The sequence below is a fragment of the Muntiacus reevesi genome, chromosome 2, assembly GCF_963930625.1.
Source record: "Muntiacus reevesi chromosome 2, mMunRee1.1, whole genome shotgun sequence".
NCBI classification, from domain to species: domain Eukaryota; kingdom Metazoa; phylum Chordata; class Mammalia; order Artiodactyla; family Cervidae; genus Muntiacus; species Muntiacus reevesi.
In genome coordinates, this window is record NC_089250.1 from 140,156,380 (window position 1) to 140,183,797 (window position 27,418).

General features: G+C 37.7%; 1 protein-coding gene across 1 annotated transcript in view; it reads left to right on the forward strand.

The window, feature by feature from the left end:
• CC2D2B (coiled-coil and C2 domain containing 2B) overlaps positions 1-27,418 on the forward strand; it is a 90,743-nt gene that overhangs the window by 24,822 nt on the left and 38,503 nt on the right. The window contains exons 13-19 of the mRNA XM_065920050.1: positions 51-169; positions 2,465-2,642; positions 5,244-5,394; positions 7,587-7,734; positions 16,380-16,518; positions 18,395-18,598; positions 25,448-25,540. Coding sequence (XP_065776122.1) covers positions 51-169; positions 2,465-2,642; positions 5,244-5,394; positions 7,587-7,734; positions 16,380-16,518; positions 18,395-18,598; positions 25,448-25,540 — 1,032 coding nt within the window. The remainder of the gene's footprint in view (positions 1-50; positions 170-2,464; positions 2,643-5,243; positions 5,395-7,586; positions 7,735-16,379; positions 16,519-18,394; positions 18,599-25,447; positions 25,541-27,418) is intronic.

Consider the following 27,418-nt stretch of genomic DNA (forward strand, 5'->3'; position numbering starts at 1 on the left):
GTCCTAAACAGTGAAATCACATTATAAATTATTTATTTTCCTGTTTCTAGAGCTTCTCATATTTAGCTTCAGAATCTGAAGAAACAGATATTGAAATAGCAAATCCAGTTACCATGATACCACAACTTTCTTTCACAGCAGAATTAACAAACTTATCTAGATGTTCACTGTAAGCATTTTAAAAATTATTTTAAGCATTTTCAGATTATTTTTCTTCATTATATGTTTTCTAGTTACTGTATTGTTTCTTTAATAATGTTAGATTTCCTGATTGCCAAGTTTAAAAAATATATTTGCACTTTTAATTGCTACCATAGTTCTATGATATTATCCTCATTTTAGAGATGGGTATTGAACTTCTAGTTTATGACTGAGGTGGGACATAAACCAGTTTGGTGTGATGATTTGTTTTTGTTTTGCTATGGTAGTAGTTTTTGTTCAGGTATAAATAGGTGGACTATAAAGCCACTGTGAAAAATAGGATTATATGGTCATCCTTGCTTGTTGAAGGATCTCCTGGCTTTCATAGAAAATGTTCTGATTAGAAAGGACCCTCTGGAAAATTTCTGTACTTGGACAATACCAGCGTCTTTCTTTCCCAGTTGTGACTTCTTCTTTGACCTTTAAGGTTTTCCTTCTACTCCTAGGAAATCCATGCATAACAGATATCATGCGGATCCCCATTTCTGCTATCTCTAAGCCTTTGGATCTCATCTCGCTTAAAGAGGATGTAGCAACTTAGAGCACTGAACTTGGTACAACTTTCCAACCTCTCTGTCCCATGAAACATTTGGTACCAATTCATCTTTGAATACTGTGAATGTGCATCATTTAGTGCTGTGTTGGAAGATAGTGGGTGTCCAATAAATATTCATGTTCATTAAATGGATGAATAAGTGGTTAAACTTTTAAATGAACATAAAGAGTGGCAAACACAAAGGCAAAATTATCATTACCTTCTTTCTGACTAGAGAAGTAGAGCAGTGAAGCAATGTTTTATTTGTTCTACACCTACTTCCAAAAAGGGGCCCAAGATAATTTCTTGTGTAAGATGCCCACAAAAGGACCATCTAAATAAGGATAAGAGAACAGCCATAAAATGGAAGTTGGAAATAAAGAGGAGAAAAAGAAGGAAGAAGATACTTGTGCTGGAAAGGCTAAGCTAAAACTTAGAGGAAGTCAAGGCAAAAGGAAATTAAATGCTTTATATCTTTTCACAGCTATTGCTATCATGGGGCATTGCTGTCATTATCCATTGAAAATGTCCAGTTGAATAAGAATTGAATCTTTGGAAAAGAATAATATGCTTATGTCAAAGAGAGAGATAAAAGGAGTACATGGATTAAGGGAACATTAAAAAGAGTTTCCAGGTGCAGAAAAGGCAAGATTTCATGAAGATGAATATAATCCCAAATTAACAAATTCTCATAATCAGTAGATAAACTCATTATTTAAACTACTTTCAGAGGGCAATGTAAGGGACATATTTTATGAAACTATTAATATTTATTTAAAGGTAATTGGGAAGAAGGTAAAAAAGACCATCAGGGAGATAGGAAGAATAAATAACCTTTTGTCCCATACCCCTTTGAGAAGATTATAAAGAAGATGGGCAGATATGCTGGCCCATAGGATGATCAGGGTGGAGAACAGAAGGGAATTTTATGTTTCAGCCTGTGGCTTATCTTCCAGCTAGTCTTTTACCTTCTGAAAATCAGGATCAAATCTTAACTATCATTACGTCAATTGACTTGCATCTGAGAAGATATTCAATAAATGTTGGTTGAAAGAATGAATGAATGGGTGGAGGGAAGATGCCTTAGGAGTTCATATTATTGAATGTATCCATTTTTTCACCAACAAGTATTGTCATAGTAGCCCCAAGAAGTTAACCTTTCTGGCTAGCCTCTGATCTTTGGGTTCAGAGAAACAATGTCCTGGAAAAAAAGAATATATAACCTAAAGCCTAAAGAGATTCACAAAGACCTGTAAGAGGACACAGCAAGACTGTTGTCTTAGAGTCACCTGCTTGAGGTTATTGAAAACATAATATGTGTGTGTGTGTGTGTGTTAAAAGTTCAAAAATATTTTTGAATTCTTGATGCAAGCTCCCTCACCCCCATTCCTAAGTCCCTCAATTTTTTCCTCTCATAAAACATCTTATAATGGGTGTGTTATAATCTCTTTAAGTTATAATTTAGTAAAGTAAATAGTTGAATGATTTATGGTACTTTAATTTTAGTTCTTTTTCTGTTTTTGAGTTAGCATCTTTTTAAAGAAATTTCTTGATAGGAGAAGTTTCTTATCTGTGGATAAGAGAAAGGCAAATGTTATTGGGCTTAAAGATAGGATTTGTCCTCTAAAATGACCACTTTTTAATATATTGAGGTGTATTTTGAAAATAATAATATTGTATATCTGGTTTGCTTTTCAAGGGTCTCTTAAAGGTTTATTTAATTTTTAGGTACGAACAAAAGAGGAAAGCCAAAATTCAAAAGCTTAAATATTTTATTAAAATCTTATACAACGATAAACAGGTTTCTTGCACTTCAGTTTCTCCTCTACAGTTTGATTTTAAAGTCATGTTTCAGCAAATTTTCAATATTCAGTTAATATATTGGCCTGAAACAATTTGCTTGGAGGTATGCCATTGTCATTTAATTTTGTATATTATTTTATACAATAAATAATTTTAAATTTCTTGTTAGTTAATATTATAAGTAAGTTCTTTTATATTAAGAGATATTAAGATAAGATATTAATATTTACAAATAATATACTTATAATTCATCAGTAGTCTTTTATGCTTTAAGTACAAAATTATTAGATTTGTAGTTGTTCTAAATACTTCTGTCCTGCTATAGTTCTTGCCAACCCTAGACATGCAGCATTATTCATTTATTAGTGAGGTGGAAGAGGTGAAAGAAAGTTGTTTAAACTATGAGTAGTATAGCAATTGTTAGTGTTGAATAATTTCTTCAAATTGTCCCAACCTTGGTTTTGTGATTTCAGTCTCTTGATATATTTGGTTCATCTTTTAAAAATTTTTTAAAAGAATCTGATGAAGAAACACACATGTAGTAGACCCCTGATCCCTTGCCAAAGACCCCATCATAAGAACCCCGGCACTAAAAGAAGAAAATATGATGATGAAGACAAATTAGAAACAGTAATGGAGTCTAGACAACAAGTCTTGATGGCTAATGTAAGAGTTAAACTTGAACCTCAACCTGAAAGAAAAGTTAGGAGGAGTAAAGATTTGTGTTATATGAATATGGAGTGGAGTCTGAGACATGGGGAGATTATTATTACAAATTTAAATCAGTTATTTTTTGATCCCTGATCAAAAACTGTATTCATTTTATTCATCTGTGCCTTTAAGTTACTATCATCTTAAAATGTAGCTCTGTTGAAATTTTTTTAAATTAATTTGTTTATTTTAATTGGAGGCTAATTACTTTACAATATTGTAGTGGTTTTTGCCATCCATTGACATGAATCGGCCATGGGTGTACATTGTTGAACTTTTTATTTTGAAAATATACTGACTACACTTTCCTACTATTGTACGTAAAATAAATTGTGATATTATAATCTAATTTCTTGAAGTTTAAAATTGCCCCCTCTGAAATTACCAAAATAGATAAGTGTAGATTTTGAATCCTTCATCATTATCAATTGCACATGATCCTAACAAACTAAGAGGCAAAGAAAGAAAGAAATCTATCTAGGGATAATTCACACTATTAAAAGCTGCATGAATTGCTAAATAAATCTATATGCCCTTGATGATTTCTGCATTTCTAATTTTATTATTATTTGTCTTTACTCCTTCAAACCTGCATTTCTAATTTTATTATTATTTGTCTTTACTCCTTCTTCACTTCAGCCAAACTGAACTGTTTGGTTTTTTTCCCATGTATTTTTGCAATTCCCTACTTAGACTTTTTTAATATTACAGTTTCTCTACTTATAATGCCTGTTTTCATTCTTGACATGTCATCTCAGCTACACAGGTGTTGATAGCTGCCACTGGGGACAAGTCATCTCCTGGGAGATTCCAGGTGTCATTCTCTACCTTTACATCTGCTGCAGTCCAGGATCTTGCCTCTAAAGTGAATTTGACAGTTCCATGAGAATGCATGGACATACCCTAAACAAGTCTGCAAGATTAATGTGTAAAATCAGAATGCCAATTGAATGTATGAATACATTTGTCAGTTCATTGTCTCTTTTTAGTTAGCCAGTTTACTAATTTACAATAAGGAATTTTTTTTCAGAGACATAAAACCCATTAGCTATAATTAGCTATAACCCCCGCAAATCTTTCTGTATTAGCGATACCTTTGGCAAAGGGATCAGTGTGTTGGCTTAAATTCACTCTTATAGAAACAGTATTTAGATGGCTAGAAAAATATTTGCCTCTTTGTCTTGAGTTTTTCTCTGCCTTCTTGGTTAGCAACTGTCCTTTTGGTTGGTACATTCTTTTTTATCTTTTAAGGGGCATTTACCCTCCTTGATTTTCTTTTCCTTAGAGCACATATCACTGTTTCCCAAGACACTGATAACAGAGTATAAATTGAAAAAATTTGGGTTTGTAGTTATGACAGTGGTGGAATTCTAGTAGAAAGCACAGCATGCAGAATCAGAAGACCTGGATTTAGTACTCAGTAAATGTCTGTAGAACCACATACTCAGCGCCTCCCTTACTCCTTCTTCTGGAACTTTTCCTCCCTTCCCTGCTACATAGCTCGTTTAATCTGTCCTTGGACTCCAGGAGCCAACAACTCTCCCTTTTTCTTAGGCAATTCAACCTGAGGTTCTATCACTTTTAATAAAAATTAATAGAGTTTTGTATAGAGATTTCATTTCTTCATTTATAAAATGGGAAGAGTAATGCGTATTTCCTGTAATTTTTATCAGGTTTAAATAAGATAAAGGACTTTTAAAGTGCTACACAAAAGTAAGTTCTTTGGGTATTGTGTTATATGTACTGAATTCCCAGAATTATATTTCTCATCCTTTTATTCAACTGACTTTCTTTGAAACCAGTGAAAGGCACTATACTTTTAAACACATAAGATTACCTAATTTTATCACAATCATGTGGATCAAAGGCTCTAGAGCAATACCTATTTTACATTCTAGTATTTTTAAAAGAATTATCTTAGTGATGAACTTTGTTTTAGTTTTTTTCTATTTTGTACTTTCAGTGAGTTATCAACCATTTCTTTTATGTTTAGGTTTATGAAATAAGTAAAAGGACATGCTTATTGGCAAAACTATATTTACCCTTACCTAACAGCACAGAATTGAAAAGCAAAACTATTTTGGAATATCTAGAATTTAGCTCTGATAAACTGGTCATACCTGCATATGGAGAAGTAGGAAGCAGTAAGTTTATTAAAAATGTGTCCTCCCTCCTATTTCCTTCATGAGTTCTATATCCTAAATGACCATGGGTTATTCATATGAACAAAGAATCCTATTCATAGAGTCATAAAATATGTTGGTAGATGCTGGGGTCTGGGGGTGGTGGGTTATGGGATGGGGAGGGAGAATGAGGATTTAGTGTTTAATGGGAACAGAGATTCAGTTTACGAAAGTGAAAAATTCAGGAGATGGTGAGAATTGCACAGCAATGTGAAAGTTCTTAGTGCCACTGAAATGTACAGTTAAATGTTGTTAAAATAGTACATTTTACATTATGTGACCTTTACCACAATTTAAAAAAAAAAAAAAACCTTAAAAAGGAATCCTGTATTTACAGTGTTAGGTTAAAACGAATTTAGTTCTTCCAGACAGTAAACTAATTTTTAAAACTTTGACTTGAATCAGATCTTTGGGAAATCCAAACTTTGAGACAAGCTCCTCTGCTTTTCCTAGGGCATCTGAGACAAGAGCACTGTGCTTTGTATAATGTGAGCTCCACACCTAAGTGGGGAGATTGCTCTGCCCCTACCTGACCTTTGAAGTGAAGTGAAAGTCTCTCAGTCGTGTCCAACACTTTGCAACCCCATGGACTATACAATCCATGGAATCTCCAGGCCAGAATACTGGAGTGGGTTGCCATTCCCTTCTACAGGGATCGAACCCAGGTCTCCCGCATTGCAGGTGGATTCTTTACCAGCTGAGCCACCAGGGAAGCCCATCAGATGGTCTGATCTTTGGTAAAGCCTGAAGATGCTCCAGGACATGTTGATTAATCTTTGAACTGAATAGGGGAGGGAGGAAGAGGAGAGAGAAAAGAAGAGATAAGAGAAAGAGGAAAGAAGAAGGGACTTTTTTTTTTTTACTGTCTTTCAATTGATTTTACTCCTCCTGCAATTTAAGTTAGCATGTCTACCGGAGTGCTTCCTCTTCTCCCACGGTTCCCTTCTCTCTCACCTTCCTTCAGTTCAGTCGCTCAGTTGTGTCCGACTCTTTGCGACACCATGAATCACAGCACGCCAGGCCTCCCTGTCCATCACCAACTCCCGGAGTTTACTCAAACTCATGTCCATCGAGTCGGTGATGCCATCCAGCCATCTCATCCTCTGTCGTCCCCTTCTCCTCCTGCCCCCAGTCCCTCCCAGCATCAGGGTCTTTTCCAATGAGTCAACTCTTCACATGAGGTGGCCAAAGTATTGGAGTTTCAGCTTCAGCATCAGTCCTTCCAATGAATATTCAGGACTGATTTCTTTTAGGATGGACTGGTTTGATCTCCTGGCAGTCCAAGGGACTCTCAAGAGTCTTCTTCAACACCACACCTTCCTTGGGGTGTTGTAATTGCTGTGTCCATCTGGTGAAAAGGAGTATGAATGAGTGAGCAAGGAGGAGAAAGAAGGGAATAAGCAGGCAAAGGAACAAGGAAAGTACGGATAACGAGGGAGGAATGTAGTCTGCTTAGATAAAGTCCAGATGAAGCAGAAAACCCGTTGTGGAGACCCAGGAGAAAAGACTTAGAGAAATTTAGGATGCACTAAGCACTTGGCAGAAGTTTCAAGAAATATCACTAAGCTCTCTGGAGACTGAGAGGGAAGATGAGGAGGGGGAGAAAATTGAAGAATGTAGGGAAGGAGCCAAACAGTAGCTCTTTTTCTGCTGGCATGCGTGCTCAGTTGCTAGTTGTGTCAGATTCTTTGTGACCCTATGGACTGCAGCCCGCCATGGAGTTTCCCAGGCAAGAATGCTGAAGTGTGTTGCCATTTCCTACTGCAGGGGATCCCTCCCCCCACCCCCATGCCCCCTGTCAGGGATCAGACCCACGTCTCCTTATCCTACACTGGCAGGCAGGCAGATTCTTTACCACTGAACCACACTGGAAAGCCTTTTTTTGCTGCCAGTGGTTTTTTTTCCTTGCTGGCAGCCACTCCCAGAAAGAATGGTTTGAAAACTTGTGTTCCGATAAATTCTCTCCCCTCTTGTTTGTAGTCTGTTTGAAACAGTCTGCCTTGAGGGATTTTGGGTAGTTGAAGGAGAGCTATAAGAATAGAGCCTGCAATCAGCATAAACTCTGTATTTCTGGGGTTCCAGGAACACGTAAAAGGGGAAAAAACTGTAATGTGCTCAAATATTCATATGTTTCTAATACCCTTTGTAAACAGATGTGCCCTTTCTTCTTGAGGAAAATGGAACTGAAGAACTTTGTCTTTTGACGTCAGGAAAACTAAGCTATTCTTTATCATGGGCCTTAGATGAAAATGGTGTTCCTCTGACACCTGTGTCACAGTCACTACAATCTGCTTTCTGCAGGTAATAAACTTTGTGCTTGAAAAATAATGCCTGTCCTCAGCAAAGCATCACACAAAGCCTACAAGAGGGAGACTCTAGATAAGTGGTAGGAACAGTTTAGTTTACTTGGATGTTGCTTTATTTTTATTTGTATTTGTAAATATATAAAATATTTATTTTATTTATAATCACTCCGCTAAGGCAATAAGTATCTTTATGTGTAAGAGAATGTGTCTCTTCAGTGTTTAGGATTAGAGCCACATGGATGATGACAGAGGCGGTTCCACAGTCCTTAGACTGTGTAGGCAAAGGCCAAGACTCCCAAGGATTTGATTTCTGGGTCCTTTATCTCTCCCAGTCAGTCTGGATTATGCAAAAGAAAAAAAGATTTTTTGCATTATCAATTTGCTGGAAGAAATTGCTGAGCATAGAAATTTCACCTATATCCCACAACTTCTTAGAGAAATTGGAGTTAACTTCTAGACCCTATCCACAGACAGTATTACTAGAAGTACAGTAGAATTCTATAAAAATGATAATAATGCTGGCTTATATACTGTGCTATGTTTGAGTAAAATGACACACATAAAGGGCCAAAAGATCTCATCATTAAAGAAATTAACGAATGATAATGACAAAAGGATAGCCTTTTCCCTCCCCATCTAAACACATATTTTAATTTTTATTTGTTTTTTTTTAAACACATATTTTTTTAAAAAACAGGCTGGATCCAACGATATGACATTATGGGAAAGGCAAAACTATGGAGACAGTAAAAATGTCATTGTTCACCAGGAGTTAGGGAAAGGGAGGGATGAATAGGCAGAGCACACAGGATTTTTAGGGTAGTGAAACTATTCTGTATGGTACTGTAATTGTGAATATGTGTCATTATGTATTTGACAAAAATCCGTATAACATAAGACATCAAGAGTAAACCTTACTGTAAACTATGGATTTTGAGTACTAATGATGGGTTAGTATAGGTCCATGTATTATAACAAGTGCAACTCTTTTATTGCAACAGACATAGTAAATTATAACTCTGGTGCAGGATATTGATAGTGAGGTAGGTTGTGTATGTGGAAACTGTACTTTAAACCAATTTTGCTGTGATCCTAAAACTCCTTTTAAAAAATTCCTATTTTTAAAATAAAATAATATTTTAAAAAATATTCGTATAAATAATGTGGATTAAATAGGAAATCAAAACTGAAATTAGAGACTATTTTTAAAATAACAATGAGAACACTATCTACAAAATTTGTGGCATATGGCCAGAATCATAGCAAAAGTTCATAAGTGGTCTTCTTGCATACATGAGTGCTAAGTCGCTTCAGTCATGTCTGACTCTTTGTGATCCTACGGACTGTAGCCTACCAGGCTCCTCTGTCCATGGAATTGTCCAGTCAAGGATACTGGAGTGGGTTGCCTTGACCTCCTTCTGAGTGGTCTTCTTGGTAAATAAGAAACAGTTTTAAACAAAAAACTAAACCAATGTCAGTAGTACTCAACAACTGATGTTGAAGAAACAGGAAGTGGATGTAGATTACTCATCAAGAAGCTTGACAGTAAAAAGAGGCTGAAAATAAGAGAGAGAACAGAATCAAAGTGTAGAGTTCTTAAAATTTGGGGGCAGTACTTATCTTCTAAAAGGAAGTGATGAAATTCATAGGAAAAGAGCCAGAATGTATTAGAAAGAATATGAGATAAAGAAGTCACCTGCCAGTACAGGCGATGCAAGAGACTTGGGTTTGATCCCTGGGTCAGGAAGATCCCGTAGAGGAGGAAATGGCAACCCACTCCAGTATTCTTGCCTGGAAAATCCCCTGGACAGAGGAGCCTGGCAAGCTACAGTCCATGGAGTCACAAAGAGTCGGACACAACTGAAGCAGTTAGCACATGAACTCCTTTAGAGTCAGGAAGATATTGAACCAGAACATAAGTCAATAGCTGTGGTTCTAGAGAAGAGGAAATATCTTTTCAAAGAAGAGAATGAGATAGAAATCGCAGTACACACAGAATTGTAATTTTGATGGATATCCCTGTTTTGCTGAGTAATTGAGGTCATCTTAGAGACCTGGAGCAGGGCATTTTAGGAGAAAAATGGGTTGTCATCAGAAAAACAGTCACTCAGTCGTGTCCAACTCTTTGTGACCTCATGGACTGCAGCACACCAGCCTTCCCTGTCCATCACCATCTTCTGGAGTTTGCTCAAACTCATGTCCATTGAGTCAGTGATGCCATCCAACCATCTCATCTTCTGTCGGCCCCTTCTCCTCCCAACTTCAATCTTTCCCAGCATCAGGGCCTTTTCCAATGAGTCACTTCTTCCCATCAGGTGGCCAAAGTATTGGAGTTTCAGCTTCAGCATCAGTCCTTCCAATGAATATTCAAGGTTGATTACCTTTGGGATTGACTGGTTTGATCTCCTTGCTGTCCAAGGGGTTCTCAAGAGTCTTCTCCAGCACCACAGTTTGAAGGCATCAATTCTTCAGCGCTCAGCCTTTTTTATGGTCCAGCCCTCACATCTGTACATGACTACTGGAAAAACCATAGCTTTGACTGTATGGACCTTTGTAGGCAAAGTAATGTATTTGCTATTTAATATGCTTTCTAGATTTGTCATTGCTTTTCTTCCAAGGAGCAAGCATCTTTTAATTTCATGGCTGTAGTCACCATCTGCAGTGATTTTGGAGCCCAAGAAAATAAAGTCTGTCATTGTTTCCATTGTTTCCCCATCTATTTGCTATGAAGTGATCAGACCAGATGCTGTGGTCTTAGTTTTTTAAATGTTGAGTTTTAAGTCAACTTTTTCACTCTCCTCTTTCACCCTTCTCAAGAATCTCTTTAATTCCTTCTCGCTTTCTTCCATTAGAGTGGTGTCATCTGCATATCTGAGGTTATTGATATTTCTCCCGCAGTCCTGATTCCAATTTGTGCTTCATCCAGCATGGCATTTCACATGATGAACTCTGCATATAAGTTAAATAAGCAGGGTGACAATATATAGTCCTTCCCAGTTTTGAACCAGTCTGCTGTTCCATGTTTGGTTCTAACTGTTGCTTCTTGACCTGCATACAAGTTTCTCAGGAGGCAGGTAAGGTGATCTGGTGTTCCCATCTCTTTAAGAATTTTCCAGTTTGTTGTGATCTATACAGTCAAAGGGTTTAGCATAGTCAATGAAGCAGAAGTAGATGTTTTTCTGCAATTCTCTTGTTTTTTCTATGATCCAGTGGATGTTGGCAGTTTGATCTCTGGTTTCTCTGCCTTTTCTAAATCCAGCTTGTACATCTTGAAGTTCTTGGTTCACCTGTTGTTGAAACCTAGTTTGAAGGATTTTGAGCATTATTTTGCTAGCATGTGAAATAAGTGCAATTGTGCCGTAGTTTGAATATTCTTTGGCCTTGGCTTCTTTGGGATAGGAATGAAAACTGACCTTTTCCAGTCCTGTGGCCGCTACTGAGTTTCCCAAATTTGTTGGCATAGTGAGTGCAGCACTTTCACAGCATCATCTTTTAGGATTTGAAATAGCTCAGCTGGAATTCTATCACCTCTACTAGCTTTGTTCATAATGTTGCTTCCTAAGGGCCACTTGACTTCACATTCCAGGATGTCTGTCTCTAGGTGAGTGATCACACCATCGTGGTTATCCGGGTATTAAGATCGAAATGGGTAATAAGGGTAATTTATTTTGGAGCTAGTGAATAAGGTTTTAATATCCTGAACCAGAATTTTCTTGTGTTACTTAGTATTTCCCTAGCATAGTCCCCCACTGCAGCTATTTTTTTTTTAATTTTTATTTATTTATTTTTAACACCAAAAACATTTTGGGGGTATAGCTGATTAACAGTTTTGTGATAGTTTCAGATGGCAGCAAAGTGACTCCCAGCCATATACCCACTGCAGCTATTTTAAATCTTTACCACATCAATCTTCGTCTTTTTCTTAAAGTCAGATGTCTGTTCTCCTCACTCTAAAGCTAACTTTTATGCAAGTAATTTGGAACTTCTCTTGGTCTCTTTTAGGAATCTATTGACATATTTATATGCTTTTCTTACATTTTCTCCAACTTTTCTATCTCCTTATGCTGTAAGTTTTTCATATCCAAGAAGCTTTCTGTGCTTTAAAACAAAGAAAAATCGAAGCATTTGATTAAACCCTAAAAACCCTTTCTTGTTGTTTTTCCTGCGCAAGTTATTATATGGATGCTCTCCTGGTCTATATACATTGCCTTTACTTTTTGTTCACACATTTCATCCCTAACCCAGCCCATTTACTCCTCAAGGCTACCAAGGACCTTCTGGTCATATTTATTGACCTGTCCTCATCTTTTTGCTTCTTGATGTCTCTTCTCTCTTGGCTTCTGTGATGCTGCACTTAACGGTTCCAGTCACTTGGGATCTCAAGTTTATAAAAGATTGAAAGCAGTTGTGCAAGATTGGAACAGATGAAAAGTGTCAACAGAGGATGAACTGCAGGAAACGTTTTCAAAGTTCAGAGCCCTTTCTAAAGTGAACTTGAAGTAAAGCTTTACCATTGGGGATTCTGAGATCAGAGAGGGAAATTGCAGAACTCTCCTGTCTACAGCTGTGGGAGCCCAAGGGCTGGTGAGCAACAGTGGTTTTAGAAACCTGGGATGGGTGCTCCAAAAGGCAAGACTGACTTGTGAGCGTCAGAGCATGAAGCTAAAGGAGATCAGAAAGAGTTTGTTTATTCACTCACTCATTCATTCATTTATTCATCAACTACTGACACAACTAGAAACGGAAGGTGATCTTAGAGTGCTTTATATTACAAAATTCGTATCTCTCCAGTCTCAATTAACATTGTCTAGAGTGTTTGTTTAACACATTTTGAAAACATAAAACTGTTTTTCTTACACTCACTAGTTGATTATTTTGTGACGTCGTTAATTGAGTTTTGTATTTGCCCTTATTTCTTATCTCCCATAACTTTCATTCTGGATTTACCCTTCTTGCTCAAAGTTGTTCCCTGAACGATTCAGTTTCTTTTTTTTAGCTTTTTGTTTTGTACTGGGATATAGCCAGTTATGACACCACCTTTATGTCAGAGAGTGAAGAGGAACTAAAAAGCCTCTTGATGAAAGTGAAAGAGGAGAGTGAAAAAGTTGGCTTAAAGCTTAACATTCAGAAAACTAAGATCATGCCATCTGGTCCCATCACCTCATGGGAAATAGATGGGGAGACAGTGGAAACAGTGTCAGACTTTATTTTTGGGGGCTCCAAAATCACTGCAGATGGTGACTGCAGCCATGAAATTAAAAGATGCTTACTCCTTGGAAGGAAAGTTATGACCAACCTGGATAGCATATTAAAAAGCAGAGACATTACTTTGCCAACAAAGGTCCATCTGGTCAAGGCTATGGTTTTTCCAGTGGTTATGTATGGACGTGAGTGTTGGACTGTGAAGAAAGCTGAGCGCCAAAAAATTGATGCTTTTGAACTATGGTGTTGGAGAAGACTCTTGAGAGTCCCTTGAAGTGCAAGGAGATCCAACCAGTCCATCCTAAAGGAGATCAGTCCTTAATATTCATTGGAAGGACTGATGCTGAAGCTGAAACTCCAGTACTTTGGCCACCTCATGAGAAGAGTTGACTCATTGGAAAAGACTGTGATGCTGGGAGGGATTGGGGGCAGGAGGAGAAGGGGACGACAGAGGATGAGATGGCTGGATGGCATCACCGACTCGATGGGCATGAGTTTGAGTAAACTCCAGGAGTTGGTGATGGACAGGGAGGCCTGGCATGCTGCGATTCATGGGGTCACAAAGTTTGGGACACGACTGAGTGACTGAACTGAACTGAATAGCCAGTTAACCACATTGTGATAGTTTCAGGTGAACTGCGAAGGGACTCAACCATACATATACATATTCATGAAAATGATTCTGTTTTCCTGGCTAGAAAGCTTATTTAGTCTTTATGTGTTTGAAAATGTATTTTTTCCTCATTCTTGAATAATTGTGTAGATGGGCATAAAATTTGAGGCTGATACTTATTTTCCCTAAGCACTCTGAAGCTACAGTTGCATTATCTTCTGGAATTTATCATAGCTGTTTAAAAATCTGCTCTCAGTCTAAATGTTAGTATATTGTAGATAGTCTTTTCTCCCTGATAACTTTAAAATTCTTTGCTTAATTCTTAGAGACAAAGCTCAGGCCTGAGGGCAGGGAGGAGCTATTGCTTAATGGGTACAGGATTTCTCTTTGGAATGATGAAAAGTTCTGAAAATAACATGGTTATGGTGACTGTACAACACTGTGGACTGAATGCCACAGTGCCATACTAAATGCCACTGGATTACATTACCTGCTTAGCATTTGTTTGTGAAGAAGGGGTTGCAGATGACAAAGGAATTTAGCTGTAGCCCACAGCTAAACAACTGTAGGGATGACAGAAGAAATCATTATAGCAACGGCAGGAGATGTTCTGAGGTTTTTATTACTTTCCCTGAGGCAGATATCTGGAGACTACGTTGAAATACAACCAATTTTTTTGAAGGGTATAATGGGTAAGTTTCTCTCCATAATCTATTCATTAACATTTAAACTGTACCTAAGCCTTTATTCTCTAAGGGACCTGGGCTAAGATTCTTCCCATGAGAAGGAAAATTTATTATGTGATGATGTTAAGGGTGGCAGGCCCTAGAGATCTCTTATGACAAAGATATTAAAGCAGTTCAAATGAGAGGGCAGACATAGGAATTAAAGAAGGGAAGAATACTCAAGCTCTACCTGTTTGTAATTTTGCTGAACATTCTATCAAACCATTCATTGACTTTGTTAGGAATAACTTCCAAAGATTTGATAGCTTACAGCACAAGGTGTTGGATTCATGATCTCTGAAGAAGAAAATTGAACTTCCGGATCAGGAACCAGGCTTCACCACTCAGAGGGACTCTTGTGTGGGCAGATGTTTTATTACAGTGAAAAAGGACTGAGAAAGCTTCTGACATAGACATCAGAAGAAGGTGGAGAGTGCTCCGTCACTAGGCTTAGCAAGGGAGCTATATACTTTTTCAATAGGTTATTAATAATAAATCAAAAGAATGTTTCAAGTTTGTAAAGGTCTTACTAGACCCACTCCCACAATTTACATTTTAAAATGATGGGATTAGAACCAACAATGGCAAGATCTTACCAGTCCCACCCCCACAATATACATTTTAAAATAACAGGATTATCTTAATGGGCTTCCCTTGTGCCTCAGCTGGTAAAGAATCCGCCTGCAATGCAGACCTGGTAGACCTGGGTTTGATCCCTGGGTTGGGAAGATCTCCTGGAGAAGGGAAAGGCTACCCACTCCAGTATTCTGGCCTGGAGAATCCCATGGACTGTATAGTCCATGGGGTCACAAAGAATAGGACAGGACTGAGTGAGCTTCACTTTCACAAGAAGGTGAAACATATCCTCATGCAGGATACATTGTTGTTATATAATCCTTAGTACAGAGTTTAAGATGAATCCTTTTGTTGTGTTATCATCAGCTCTGGGCTTAAAGGAAAAAAAAAAAAAGGCTGTAATGGGATAAGTTTTATGTGACTAAGACTAAGGAATGTAGAAAAAAAAGTTTGTTCTTTTCTCCTCTTTGAGACTCCCAGACCCCTGCCTCCTCGGGGACCCCAGACTTCTTATCAACCTACCTAAGAATTGACTCTGTCAGATTCATCATAAAAAATATGAATAGATACTGATGGAAAGTGGACAGTGTAAAATGTGTGTCCACATTTGGGCTGACATTAGGGAATCTGAGTCAGAACTGTATTATTGAAATCCTAGTTTATGGACTGGAATTTTCCCAGAGTACTACATAGAAAGGATCTTAGAAATCTTTCAGTCCGAAACGTTCTAATTCCACATGGTAAAATGAATTACCCATGAAGAGAGAGATTAAGTAACTATGATAATTGATGACTGAAAAGAAACCCTTTTTGTTTAGGGTTGAATCTCCTCTGCACTTTGCCTGTAGTTGAGGTCACTAAGATGCACTCCCAGGTGTGCTAGTGGTAAAGAACCTGCCTGCCTGTGCAGGTAGACATAAGAGACATCAGCCAGGAAGATCTCCTGGAGGAGGGCATGGCAACCCATTCCAGTGTTCTTGCCTGGAGAATCCCATGGACAGAGGAGCTTGGCGGGCTGCAGTCCGTAGGGTTGCACAGTTGGACATGACTGAATCGACTTAAGAATGCACTTAAGAATACATTCTAACCTGTCTTTCATAGCTCTCCACCTTCTAAAGATATGGCCTCATAGGACCAAACAAAGATATTCTTCTGACTCATATTTCCCAGTTAATTGTATTACATACTTTATATTGTGTTTCTACCCTAAAGATATAGCCGAAAGATTCTTTTTTATATTGTGTATTTTAGATAGCAAAGAGGAATATTTATGGACTTTACCCTTCAGAAGCTTGCTTGTCTCTTAAAGGAGGGGTAGACATTTATCAAAAAAACTATCATACAGTTAGAATGTGAGAAGAACCAGGGAAGATAGCACATCTGAACCTTCTGTTTTATCCTTAAATGCAGAGGATGGATAAGCTTAATCTTTAAATACCTGTAATGGGTAGGTTTTAGCCCATATAACAGATGTATCACCTGTATATTACATATAAATTCACAACATATTTTTCCTTATGTTAGTGTGTTAAGGAATGTAGATGCAAGAGGTGTCCCTGAAATTCCATGGCTTATTAATGCACAGACGCTTTCTGAATGGGCCAGTGAGGTCAGAATTGACCCAAATAACCCAGAATGTTCTGACTTGATGGAATTTATTATGGTAAGTTGTAGCAAAATATCTGTACTGTAAATATATTTATTAAGCTCTATACTCATATACTCCCCCACAGTTTGCGGTGTATTTTTCTAGGCACTAGTAGTCATTAAAAGTAAACCTGAAACATCCCATTCATGAGACAAGCGCTCGGGCCTGGTGCACTGGGAAGACCCAGAGGAATCGGGTGGAGAGGGAGGTGGGAGGGGGGATCGGGATGGGGAATACGTGTAACTCCATGGCTGATTCATGTCAATGTATGACAAAACCCACTGAAATGTTGTGAAGCAATTAGCCTCCAACTAATTAAAAAAAAAAAAAATAGTAAACCTGAGGACAGAGTTTTCAGCCAGTTTACAGTATTATGAGGCAGTTAGAAATTCAACAACTGGGAAAATGATTGTTACTCTGCCACTATTTAGCAACCCTTGCTTGGTGTGTCCAGCAGAATAATCTCCAGGTTGACATCTGTTGTACATCTACTGAGTACCAGCCATATTATTAATTGCTGAGGACTTTAAAGATGATTCAAAGACATCCTCCTTCCCTCAAAGACTCTATTTATTCACTTCTACTCCTGCTCATAGCCAGCTGAACTGCTCTGTGTGCTCCAAAACTGCTTACTTCATACTTTTATCCATGCCATTCCCTCTGCTATATCAGCTATCTCACCCACCCTGCAAGTCTGGTAAATACTTCCTTGGCAACCTTGTTACCAAGTCCAAGCTCCCTTTGCTCCCCCACACTGATAGGCCAGTGAATCTGAGAGATAAGGTGTTGAGGTAAGGAATACAACTTTATTTGGAAAGCCAACTGACGGAGAAGATGGCAGACTAACATCTCAAAATAACCATCTTGTCAGCATCTGGATGCCAGTTTCTTTTATGTATCAGAGATAGGGGGTGGACATAAGGAAACAAAATAAAAAGGCTATTTAATCTTGCAGGTATCTCCTGAAATGGCAAGCCTCAGGCAGGGGGATGTGTTAATTTCTTTCTTCCTGCCAGCCAGGTGGACAGGGTTATAAACAAAAGCACTTTAGCTTAAGTCAGGCAGAGGGGCAGGATTCTTTGAGGCAGGCCATTATGTGTGATTATAATAACAATATCAACAGAAAGCAAGTAAAAGAAACAGTTTCAATGCGGGGTCAAAATTGACTTCTCCCTGCAACAACTTCAGTTAGGTATGCGCTTTTCTTTTCTTGCCCTCCTGTTCTTCTTTTTTTTTTTTAATAACTCTTATGGATCTATTTATAAGATAGAGTTTGAGCAAGCTCCGGGAGATGGTGAAAGACAGGGAAGCCTGGCATGCTGCAGTCCATGGGGTCAAAAAGAGTCAAACATAACTGAACAACAGCAAATGGATCTGTCATTCTGCCTTTACTGTAGTCATTCGTCCATGTGGTTTATCTTTCCCTGTGGAACTACAGCTAGTAAATCTTTGTCTCTCTTATGGCACTAGCACTTTTTCTCTCATGTACTGGGTACTCACGTTTGCATTTATTGAATAAAGCAGTGCATAGATTATTGCAATTAAGTTTCCTCAGATCATAGCTTCCCAACTGACATGCTGAATTGATTTCTTGTACATAGAACTATTGAATGTCTCTCAGCTCATAGAGCAACCAGATATAAAAAGCCTCTTTTAACCCACTGTACAGTAACATGTTTTCATTTCTATGTAAATCATGACCAGGAAAAGGTTGAGAATCTATGTAGGCTAGATTCTGCACTTCTTTTTCCAGATTTTCTATTACAGATTCAGTTGTTCCACTTCCTATTTATATTGCAATTCTCATATCTCACTGTTTCAACTGTTTTGAAGTCTTGAATTTAAAAAGAATTATTTTAAGTAAAGACTTTACATTATTTGTGTTTTACAGTACATAAAACATAAAGGACAGGATATTCCAAAGTATTTTCGTCTTGAACAGTTGCAAGATGAATTTAACTTTGTTTCTGAAGAGGAAATGAAAAAGAGTAAACGTTTCCAGCTATTGCAACTTAGAAATGCTGGTCAATTAGATGTTTTCCTTCTGCAGCAAATGCCCCTTTATGACAGAGAGATTCCAGATTTAGTCTTCCAGGTACTTGGTTTCTATTTGAATATTGCTTGTTCTATGATGAGTTAATGTTTTGCTGCTTTAAGTCTGTATTAATTTTTAAAAAACTATCTATAGACAAAGATTTTCCTTTCTTAAAGTTTTTTTACTTGATGTATCTTTGATGTACAATATTTATGTAAGTTTTACAGGTGTATAGTATAGTGGTTTACAACTTTTAAAGGTTATGTTCCATTTATAGTTATTCTCCAGGCAAGAATACTGGAGTGGGTTGAAAAGGAAATGGTAACCCACTGCACAGCACAGCACAGCAACCAGTATTCTTGCCTGGACAGAATTCTTTGGACAAAGGAGCCTGGCAGGCTACAGTCCATGGGGTTGCAAAGAGTTGGATACGACTAAGTGACTATCACTCACTGTAGTTATTATAAAATATTGACTATATTCCCTGTGTTGTACAACATATCCTTGTAGTTTATTTTATACATAATAATTTGTGCCTCTTAATTTTTTAGCCTTCTGTTACCCCTCAATAAAATTTCAACAAATCATAAAGCAATATATTGTATGTAAATATATAATTGCACATCATAATCTAGTAGGGTTTATTTCTAGGTAACAGAGCTAATCTAATTAAGGAATCTATTAATGTAATTTACCACATTAACAGAATTAAGGAAGGAAAAAATATGCTCCTCTTATTAAATGCCCAAAAGGCACTTAATAATTTCAGTGCTCATTCATGACGAAAGCTTTTAGCATCCTAGAATTAGGAGAGAACGTCTTTAAACTGATTAAAAATATTCAGTATTTTGGATTTTTCTGCTGATGCAAACTGCTTTGAAAAGAAGTGTTTCAGATCAATTGTAGAATTGCGGGAATGGGAGAAGAAATAAGAAAGGACACCTACACACCCACTGGATAATTAGAGGGAGTTTCAGATTTAATTAGCCAGGAATGCAGAAATATACAGAAGTCCAGCAGAACACAGGGCAGGACAGTTCAGCAAATTTTGTGGTTGGTTTTTCCTGGACTCTGGTACGATGATGGGGGTTTGGGAATATTAAACTTCTTGTGACATGTCCACATAGAGTAGGGTTTTGCAAAACCTAAGAACAAAACAAAAAACAAATCAAACCAAAAACCTGTACAAAATAGGCAAGGTTTACATAACCACCCCAGAAAAATTAATATATTCATGGTAAATGCACTTCCATTTAAGGCAATGTTTACAAATGTTGGACTCCTTTAGTTCTTGAACCCAATTCAAGGTCAATAAGGCATATCATCCTTCAAGAGAAGAAATAGAGCCATTGCCTAGGTGTCCCTGAGCAAATTCTCTGTCTCCAGCTTTCCAGCATTCTGGAAAACCAGTTCCTTGTAAACTATCCCTTGATTTGATTCAGTGCCCTATTATCTGTGTGGCTCTGAAACTGTTTGGTATAATGATCACTATCAGAAATCAGTTTCCTCATAGACTCCTACACTAACATTGTACTTAGTAGCTAAACATCAGTTTTCCCATTAATCTCAAGAACTTGAAACTGCCTGCTGTCATCTCTACCAGCAAGAGCCAATGCATTAAGCCAGAAAGAAAAAAAAAAAAAAGAAGAAAATTAGAATTGGAATAGAAGAGACAAACTATCCATGTTTGCAGAAAATTCATTTGTCTGTGTGGAAAACAGAATCTACAGCTAACTGTGCATGCTGACTGTGCTAAGTAGCTTCAATTGTGTTCGACTCTTTGCAACCTTATGGACTGTAGTCCTCCAGGCTCCTCTCTCCATGGGATTCTCCAGACAAGAGTACTGGAGTGCGTTGCCGTGCCCTCCTCCAGGAGATCTTCCCAGCCCAGGGATTGAACCCATGTCTCTTATGTCTCCTGCATTGGGAGGCAGGTTCCTGCTAGTGCCACCTGCACAAGTAATAAATTTGTTGAACATAATATCCACTTTTAAGAATGAACAGCTACTTTTTTATTTTAAAAGGAGAATTGTACCTCTATAATAGAGAAATCTAGTTGTTACCATCTTGATTTAGTGATCCAGCTTAATCTTATTAAGTGCAGTAGGAAGAATAATGGCTCCCTAAAGATGTCACTCCCTAATGCCCCGAACCTGTGAAAATGTAATGTACCTTGCTTAAAATAGGGAGACTACGGTTGATTATCTGGGTGGACCTAATTTAATTGTATGAGACTTTACAAGCAGAGAAAACTTTCCAACTAAGAGCAAAAGAAAGATCGCTTTTGCAATAGCAAGAGAAATCAGAGGAATTCCAATCATGAGAGGGACTCAGCATGTAGTTGCTAGCTCTGTGATTTAGTGGTCCACCTGTGAAGATTGGAGAGCGATCCATAGACGCTAAGAGTGAGCCTGAACTGACAGCCAGTGAGGAAACGAGACCTCAGTCCTGTAACCATGAGATATTAGATTCTGCCAACCATCTAGATGAGCTTAGAAATAGATTCTTTTCAGAGTCTACTGGTGAGAACCCAGTTGGCCTAAACCTTGGTATTAGCCTTGTGAACCCTGGAATAAATAGCTAACACCACTGTAAATAAGTCCATTTGTATAATGAGACAATCTAGGCTTCTAACCTACAAAACTCTGAGATAATAAATTTGTGTTGTCTGGAGCCACTAAATCTGTGATAATTTGTTCCAGCAGCAATAGAAAAGTAAAACATTGATAAAGGACAGGCAGATATTATTGGCTCCTAATGTGATACAATATGAGATACACAGCACTGTGTTTGAAATACCCTTGTCAAAAATGTATCACCTGAACCAAATCAAGACTTTGTTTTTTTTACAAGAAATATGAGGAATAGAGAAACAAGTTAAATAGCACAAGGAGCCAGTCAGACAAACATGAAATGTGGGACTACTGGCTAGGAAGTGCAATTGTTTTTCTGTTACATTTTGATCTCTTTAAAGAGCCATCATTTTTAGACTTAAATAGACATTTCTCCAAAGAAGACATACAAGTAGCCAACAAGTACATGAAGAGACAGATGCTCAGTATTGTTATATGTTAGAGAAATGCAAATCAAAACTACCGTGAAGTATCACCTCACTCCCATCAGAATAGCCATCATTAACAAGTCTACAAATAGAAAATGCTGGAGAGGCTGTGGAGAAAAGGGAACCTTCCTACACTGTTGGTGAGAATGTAAATTGGTGTAGTCACTATGAAGAACAGTGTGGAAATTCCTTAAAAAACTAACAATAGTGTTACCATATGATCCAACAATCTCACTGCTGGGCATTATCCAGAGAAAACTCTTGATTCAAAAAGATACATGCATCCCAATGTTCATAGCAGCAGTAGTTACAATAGCAAGGCATGGAAGGAACCTTAAGTATACATCTAATGGATAAAGAAGATGTGGTAGTGTATATATACACTTGGCCATAAAAAATAATGAAATAATTCCATTTGCAGCAACATAGATAGACAAAGAGATTATCATACTAGGTGATGATCGTGTAGTAAGTCAGAAGGAAAAAGACAAATGATACCATCTTCAATTTAGGAAATGCATTCCAAAGCCTTAGAAAAGAGAGCTGTGGATTTATGTGCTCATACACGTACATCCCTTGATTGGCTAGGAATTTCCAGGCTGTAATCAGTAGCAGTTTTCTGGAATTGTGTAAAGCTGTCATTTGGCCATCTTATGTAAAACTTGTTCTCAGTAAAATAAGATCAAAGAAAAAATATCATGATATCGCTTACATATGGAATCTGAAAAAAAGATACAAATGAACTTATTTTAAAAACAGAAATAAGACTCATGGACATAGGAAACAAATTTACCAATACCAAAGGGGGAAGGGAGTGGAGGAGGAATAAATTAGGCATTTGAGATTAGCAGATACAAGCTACTATATAGAAAATCAATAAACAACAGGTTCCTATTGAATGGCACAGGGAACTTTATCCATATCTTGTAATAACGTATAATGGGAAAACATCTGAAAAAATATGGACAGTGATTGGTGGAAAAACAGCAGCAGTTGGTAAAATTTGGATATTAGAATATTAAGTATATTGATAATTGAGTCATAGTCATATATTGGGAAATTGTTAATTTTGTTGTCTATGATTATGGCACTGTGGATATGTCCATAGTATTTGGAGATTCATGCTGAAGTTTTTATTTAAGAATAAAGTGTCATGGTGCTATAATTTACACTGAGATATTTTAGCCAAAAAAAGAAAAGAAATAGATTAAACAAATGTGGCAAAATGTTAATCTTTAGGTTACTAGAGAGTAAGTATATAGATTTTAATAGTCTTTCTCATTTTCTGTATGAGGAAAAATTAGAGGCAAAAAATAAATAGCATTCTATATACCAGTAAAAACCCACTAGAAATGTAATTTAGCAAAGATACATCTTACAATAGCAATAAAAACTCTTAAATACATTGGAATATGTTTAACAAAACATGTACAAAACTTAATGGAGAGAATTGTAGAATATTTTGAATGGTGTAAAATTAGATTCAGACTTCATAACAGAAATAAATACCATGTGTAATGAAGATTACCCATGAAATGTGAAACTCTATTTTTGAAATTAATTTTTATTGCAGTCGAGTTGCTTTACAGTATTGTGTTAGTTTCTGCTGTACAGCAAAGTGGATCAGCCATATGTATACATATATCCCCTCTTTTGGGGTTTCCTTCCCATTCAGGTGACAACAGAGCATTAAGTAGAGTTCCCTGTGCTACACAGCACAGCCTCATTAGTTATCTATAGCATCTATAGCATCTATCTATAGCATATATATCCACATATAGCATACATATCCATATCTATCTATAGCATCCATAGCGTATATATGTCAATCCCAATCTCCCAATTCCTCCCCCCGCCCCACTTCCCTCCTTGGTATCCATACATTTACTCTCTACATCTGTGTCTCTACTCCTGCTTTGAAATGCAAAACTTTAAATGGATGTCTTAATCTGGGACAGGAAAGTATTTCTTAAACAAAGCACAAAAAGTATACATTATAAAGAAGTGGAATGATTGGCTTGATAATATTAAAATTTAAATCCCACAAATTAGGAAAAGGTATTTGCAAGTTATATATTAATTAATAAAAATTAACATCCAGAGTATTTAAGTAAATCTTATAATTTAGTACTTTCTAAAGTAAATAAAGTGATATGAAATAGTAATATAATATGTTGTTTGTTTAGTTGCTCAGTCATGTCTGACTCTTTTGTGACGCCATGGACTATAGCCTGCCAGGCTCCTCTGTCCATGGGATTTCCCAGGCAAGAATAGGTGGCCGTTTCTTTCTCCAGGGTATCTTCCTGACTCAGGGATGGAACCTGCATCTCCTACATTGGCAGGTGAATTCTTTACCACTGAGCCACCTGGGAAACAATATAATGGGGAATAACATAATGTTCATTCACTCAGTCATGTTCGACTCTGCAACCCATGGACTGCAGCACGCCAGGCCTCCCTGTCCTTCACCATCTCCTAGAGCCTGCTCAAACTCATATCCATTGAGTTGGTGATGCCATCCAACCATCTCATCCTCTTTTGTCCCCTTCTCCTCCTACCTTCAATTTTTCCCAGCGTCAGGATCTTTTCTAATGAGTCAGCTCTTCACATCAGGTGGCCAAAGTTTTGGAGTTTCAGCTTCAACATCAGACCTTGCAATGAACACCCAGGACTGATCTCCTTTAGGATGGACTGGTTGGAGCTGGTTGCAGTCCAAGGGACTCTCAAGAGTCTTCTCCAACCACAGAGTTCAAAAGCATCAATTTTTCAATGCTCAACCTTCTTTATGGTCCAACTCTCACATCCATATATATAATATAATATATCCTTAGGTAAAAGTGGTTACTTGCCAACAATTAATTTCAAGGTTTCTTATGGATAATTAGAAAAACAAATTACTTTCAGATAATTTGTCTACTTTAAAGATACTTCATAATTTTTGTGTTGTCTTTAATGTTCTCTATAATGTAAAATGATTTTTGTGTGCTTTAGGAACGTATCCCAGAAATGCAGATGTAATAGATGCTGATTTATTTTAAATTATATAAATGAGGCATCCTGATGAATAATCATACCAACTGCTATATGTAAAATTAAAGTTATTGATTATGGTCAACATATTTTGATTACTTACTACCTGCCACACACGTTATAAATATTGTTTTAGTTAAATCTCACAGCAATCCTGTGACATGTTAATAGTAATAGTATTATTACAAAAGAGGAAACAGATCTGCAGTAGTTAATCAACTTTTCCCCAAACCACACAGTTAGTAAATGGCAGGGCCAACTTGAATCCAGGACTGTGACCTACAAAGCCCACCAACTTGAACATTACACTCTAATGTTAATACCAACCATTTCTTTTGTTTCTAATGGTACCGGGTAAATGGACACATGAAGAATAGCTCTCACTTGTCTTTACATAATCCTATCATTTTCTCAATTGCAGTTTAGTTTTTTTTTTCTCAATCATTACTTAGTTTTAAAAGATGAATGAAACTCCTCCTAGAAGAAAACAAAATATAACGGTTCTTCGCTAATTCTTAGAGGGAAGAATCTTGAAGAAACATTCTCTCCTCCCAATTCCAGAGTGTTGCCAATATCTCTTACACATAAACTGAAATGAGTAGTTAGTATTTCATTGCAGCATATCATATCTAAACCTTGTTACATTCAAGAAGTGAAACTAGGATATTACCCTAGTGGTCCAGTGGTTTAAGATTCTGCACTTCCTCGGCAGGGGGCACAGCTTTGATCCTTGGTTGGGAAACTAAGATCCTGCATGCTGCATGGCATGGCCAAAAAAAAAAAAAAACGTGAAACTAATTTAATTTCTCTACTTACAGGAATATGAAAGTCAGATAGAAAAGGATATGTCCATTTCAGATGTGAATTCTATTACTGCACAAAGGATTAATTCTGCCAATTTTCTGCAAAAGGTAACAACAACAAAATAATATTGTCAGTGCGTTTGAATTTACTTTTGTGAAAACTAGTCTGCCGGATGCATAGCGTAGTACTATGCTCTTCCCAGAGAGTCAGACGGGCAGACCTGGTTGCTCCTCACCTCTTTCTGATCACTAAGGGGTTTTCTGTTCAGTTCAGACTTCTTTTTCAGAGTTACCTACTGACCATCTGTAAATGTACACAGTTGACGTGTATTATTGATGCAACAGTTACTTCAGTTGACAGCAAACTCATTATTAGAGCATATTCCACCTTTTTCTGTTTACACCCATCTCTTCTTGACCCTGAAAATTCACTTTGAGAAGTACACCAGCATTTTGTTGGATTCCCTAGTTTTATTAACAACTCGTAATGCCGCACACCACAGCAGTTCAGCAGACAATGAATGGAGGACTACTAGGAGACAGAAAATAGTAGAGAAAGACATGCTTTAGATATTTACAGAACACCCTGCCAAAGCCTAAACCAGGTTTGAGGTGGAATCCCTCAATCAAATTCACTCCTGATTTCTTTCCACTTACCCCTCATCCTTCCACCCTAAGCTTCCAGAGCACAGGGACTATATCTATAGACCTGTGATGCCCAGCACAGTGCTCTTCACTCAGGAAATATTGAGACATGTTTGAGCAGTTAATGAGGTTAGGAATAAAACCACAAGGCTGAGGAGATTTCTAAGACTTCTGCAGGAGTAGAATTGATAGCCCTTGCTATAGAGCACCAGAGAAGCCTTTCAAGATAACTTGAAAGCAGAGAGCCTTGGAAGGATCTAAGAGATACACACCAAATACCTCGTAAAAACAGGAGAGAAGTGACCTTGTGTGACTAGATGAGCCCTAGGCAGGTATGTGCAGACCTGTTCTGACCACCCCATCTGTCTTTGGGCAAGTTATCTATGCACTGAGTCCTGCTTTATTGTTTTATAAAAACAGACAAAAATGCCTGTCTTGCTTTTCTTCTGAAGTAAAATGATAAAACTGCAAGTGCTGAGCTAGTTCGTACTCTGTTCCTCTGAGAGCATGGTGGAAATGCAGACCACTGTAGCTATCATAGTCTGTTTCAGTACTTCCTGTTTATCACTGGCAGGTTTTTTTTCCCACTCACCCTTGCCCCTCCTACGCCTTCTTTATTAACTGCATGTGTGTGCCAAGTCACTTGAGTTGTGTCCGACTCTTCGTGACCCTGTGGGGTGTAGCCCACCAGGCTCCTCTGTCCGTGGGACTCTCTAGGCAAGAATACTCTAGTGGGTTGCCTTGCCCTCCTCCAGGGTATCTTCCTGACCCAGGGATTGAGCCCGCATCGCTTACGTCTCCTGCATTGGCTGGCGGGTTCTTTACCATTAGCACCACCTGGAAAGCCCTACTAGCTCCATATTTCTTTTAAAAAGGGTTGAGAGGTGATTTAATAATGAGATTTATGTCTTAGGAAATAAAGAGGTGTTCTTATAAGAAAAGGGAACACACACCCTACGCATCCCTTTCTTCTTTTTGATGGATAAGGAAGCCCGGGAGGGAGGGTAGCAGAGGGTCAGGAAGGTGGTAAGAGCGCAAGTGTCTGAGGATTCTGGAACTTCACGCAGGATCCTGCGAAGGAGCGTCAAGAACATTTTGTGATTGTGTTTCAGCTCCTTGTGAAGACTTCTTTGCTATCTGGAGATAGTTTCACACTACAAGTTGAAGGATAATGACTCTAATTATGGGTGCTGGAATCCTGGTTTGACACTGGAGGCCTTATACGGCCATGGGGTTTAAATCTGACTGTGAGTTATGTGGGTTAAACTCCCTGCTGTGGTACTGGATTGCTAGATAAAGTTTTGCTGAAATATTTGCATCTAAGAGGCCTGTAGCGCTCCT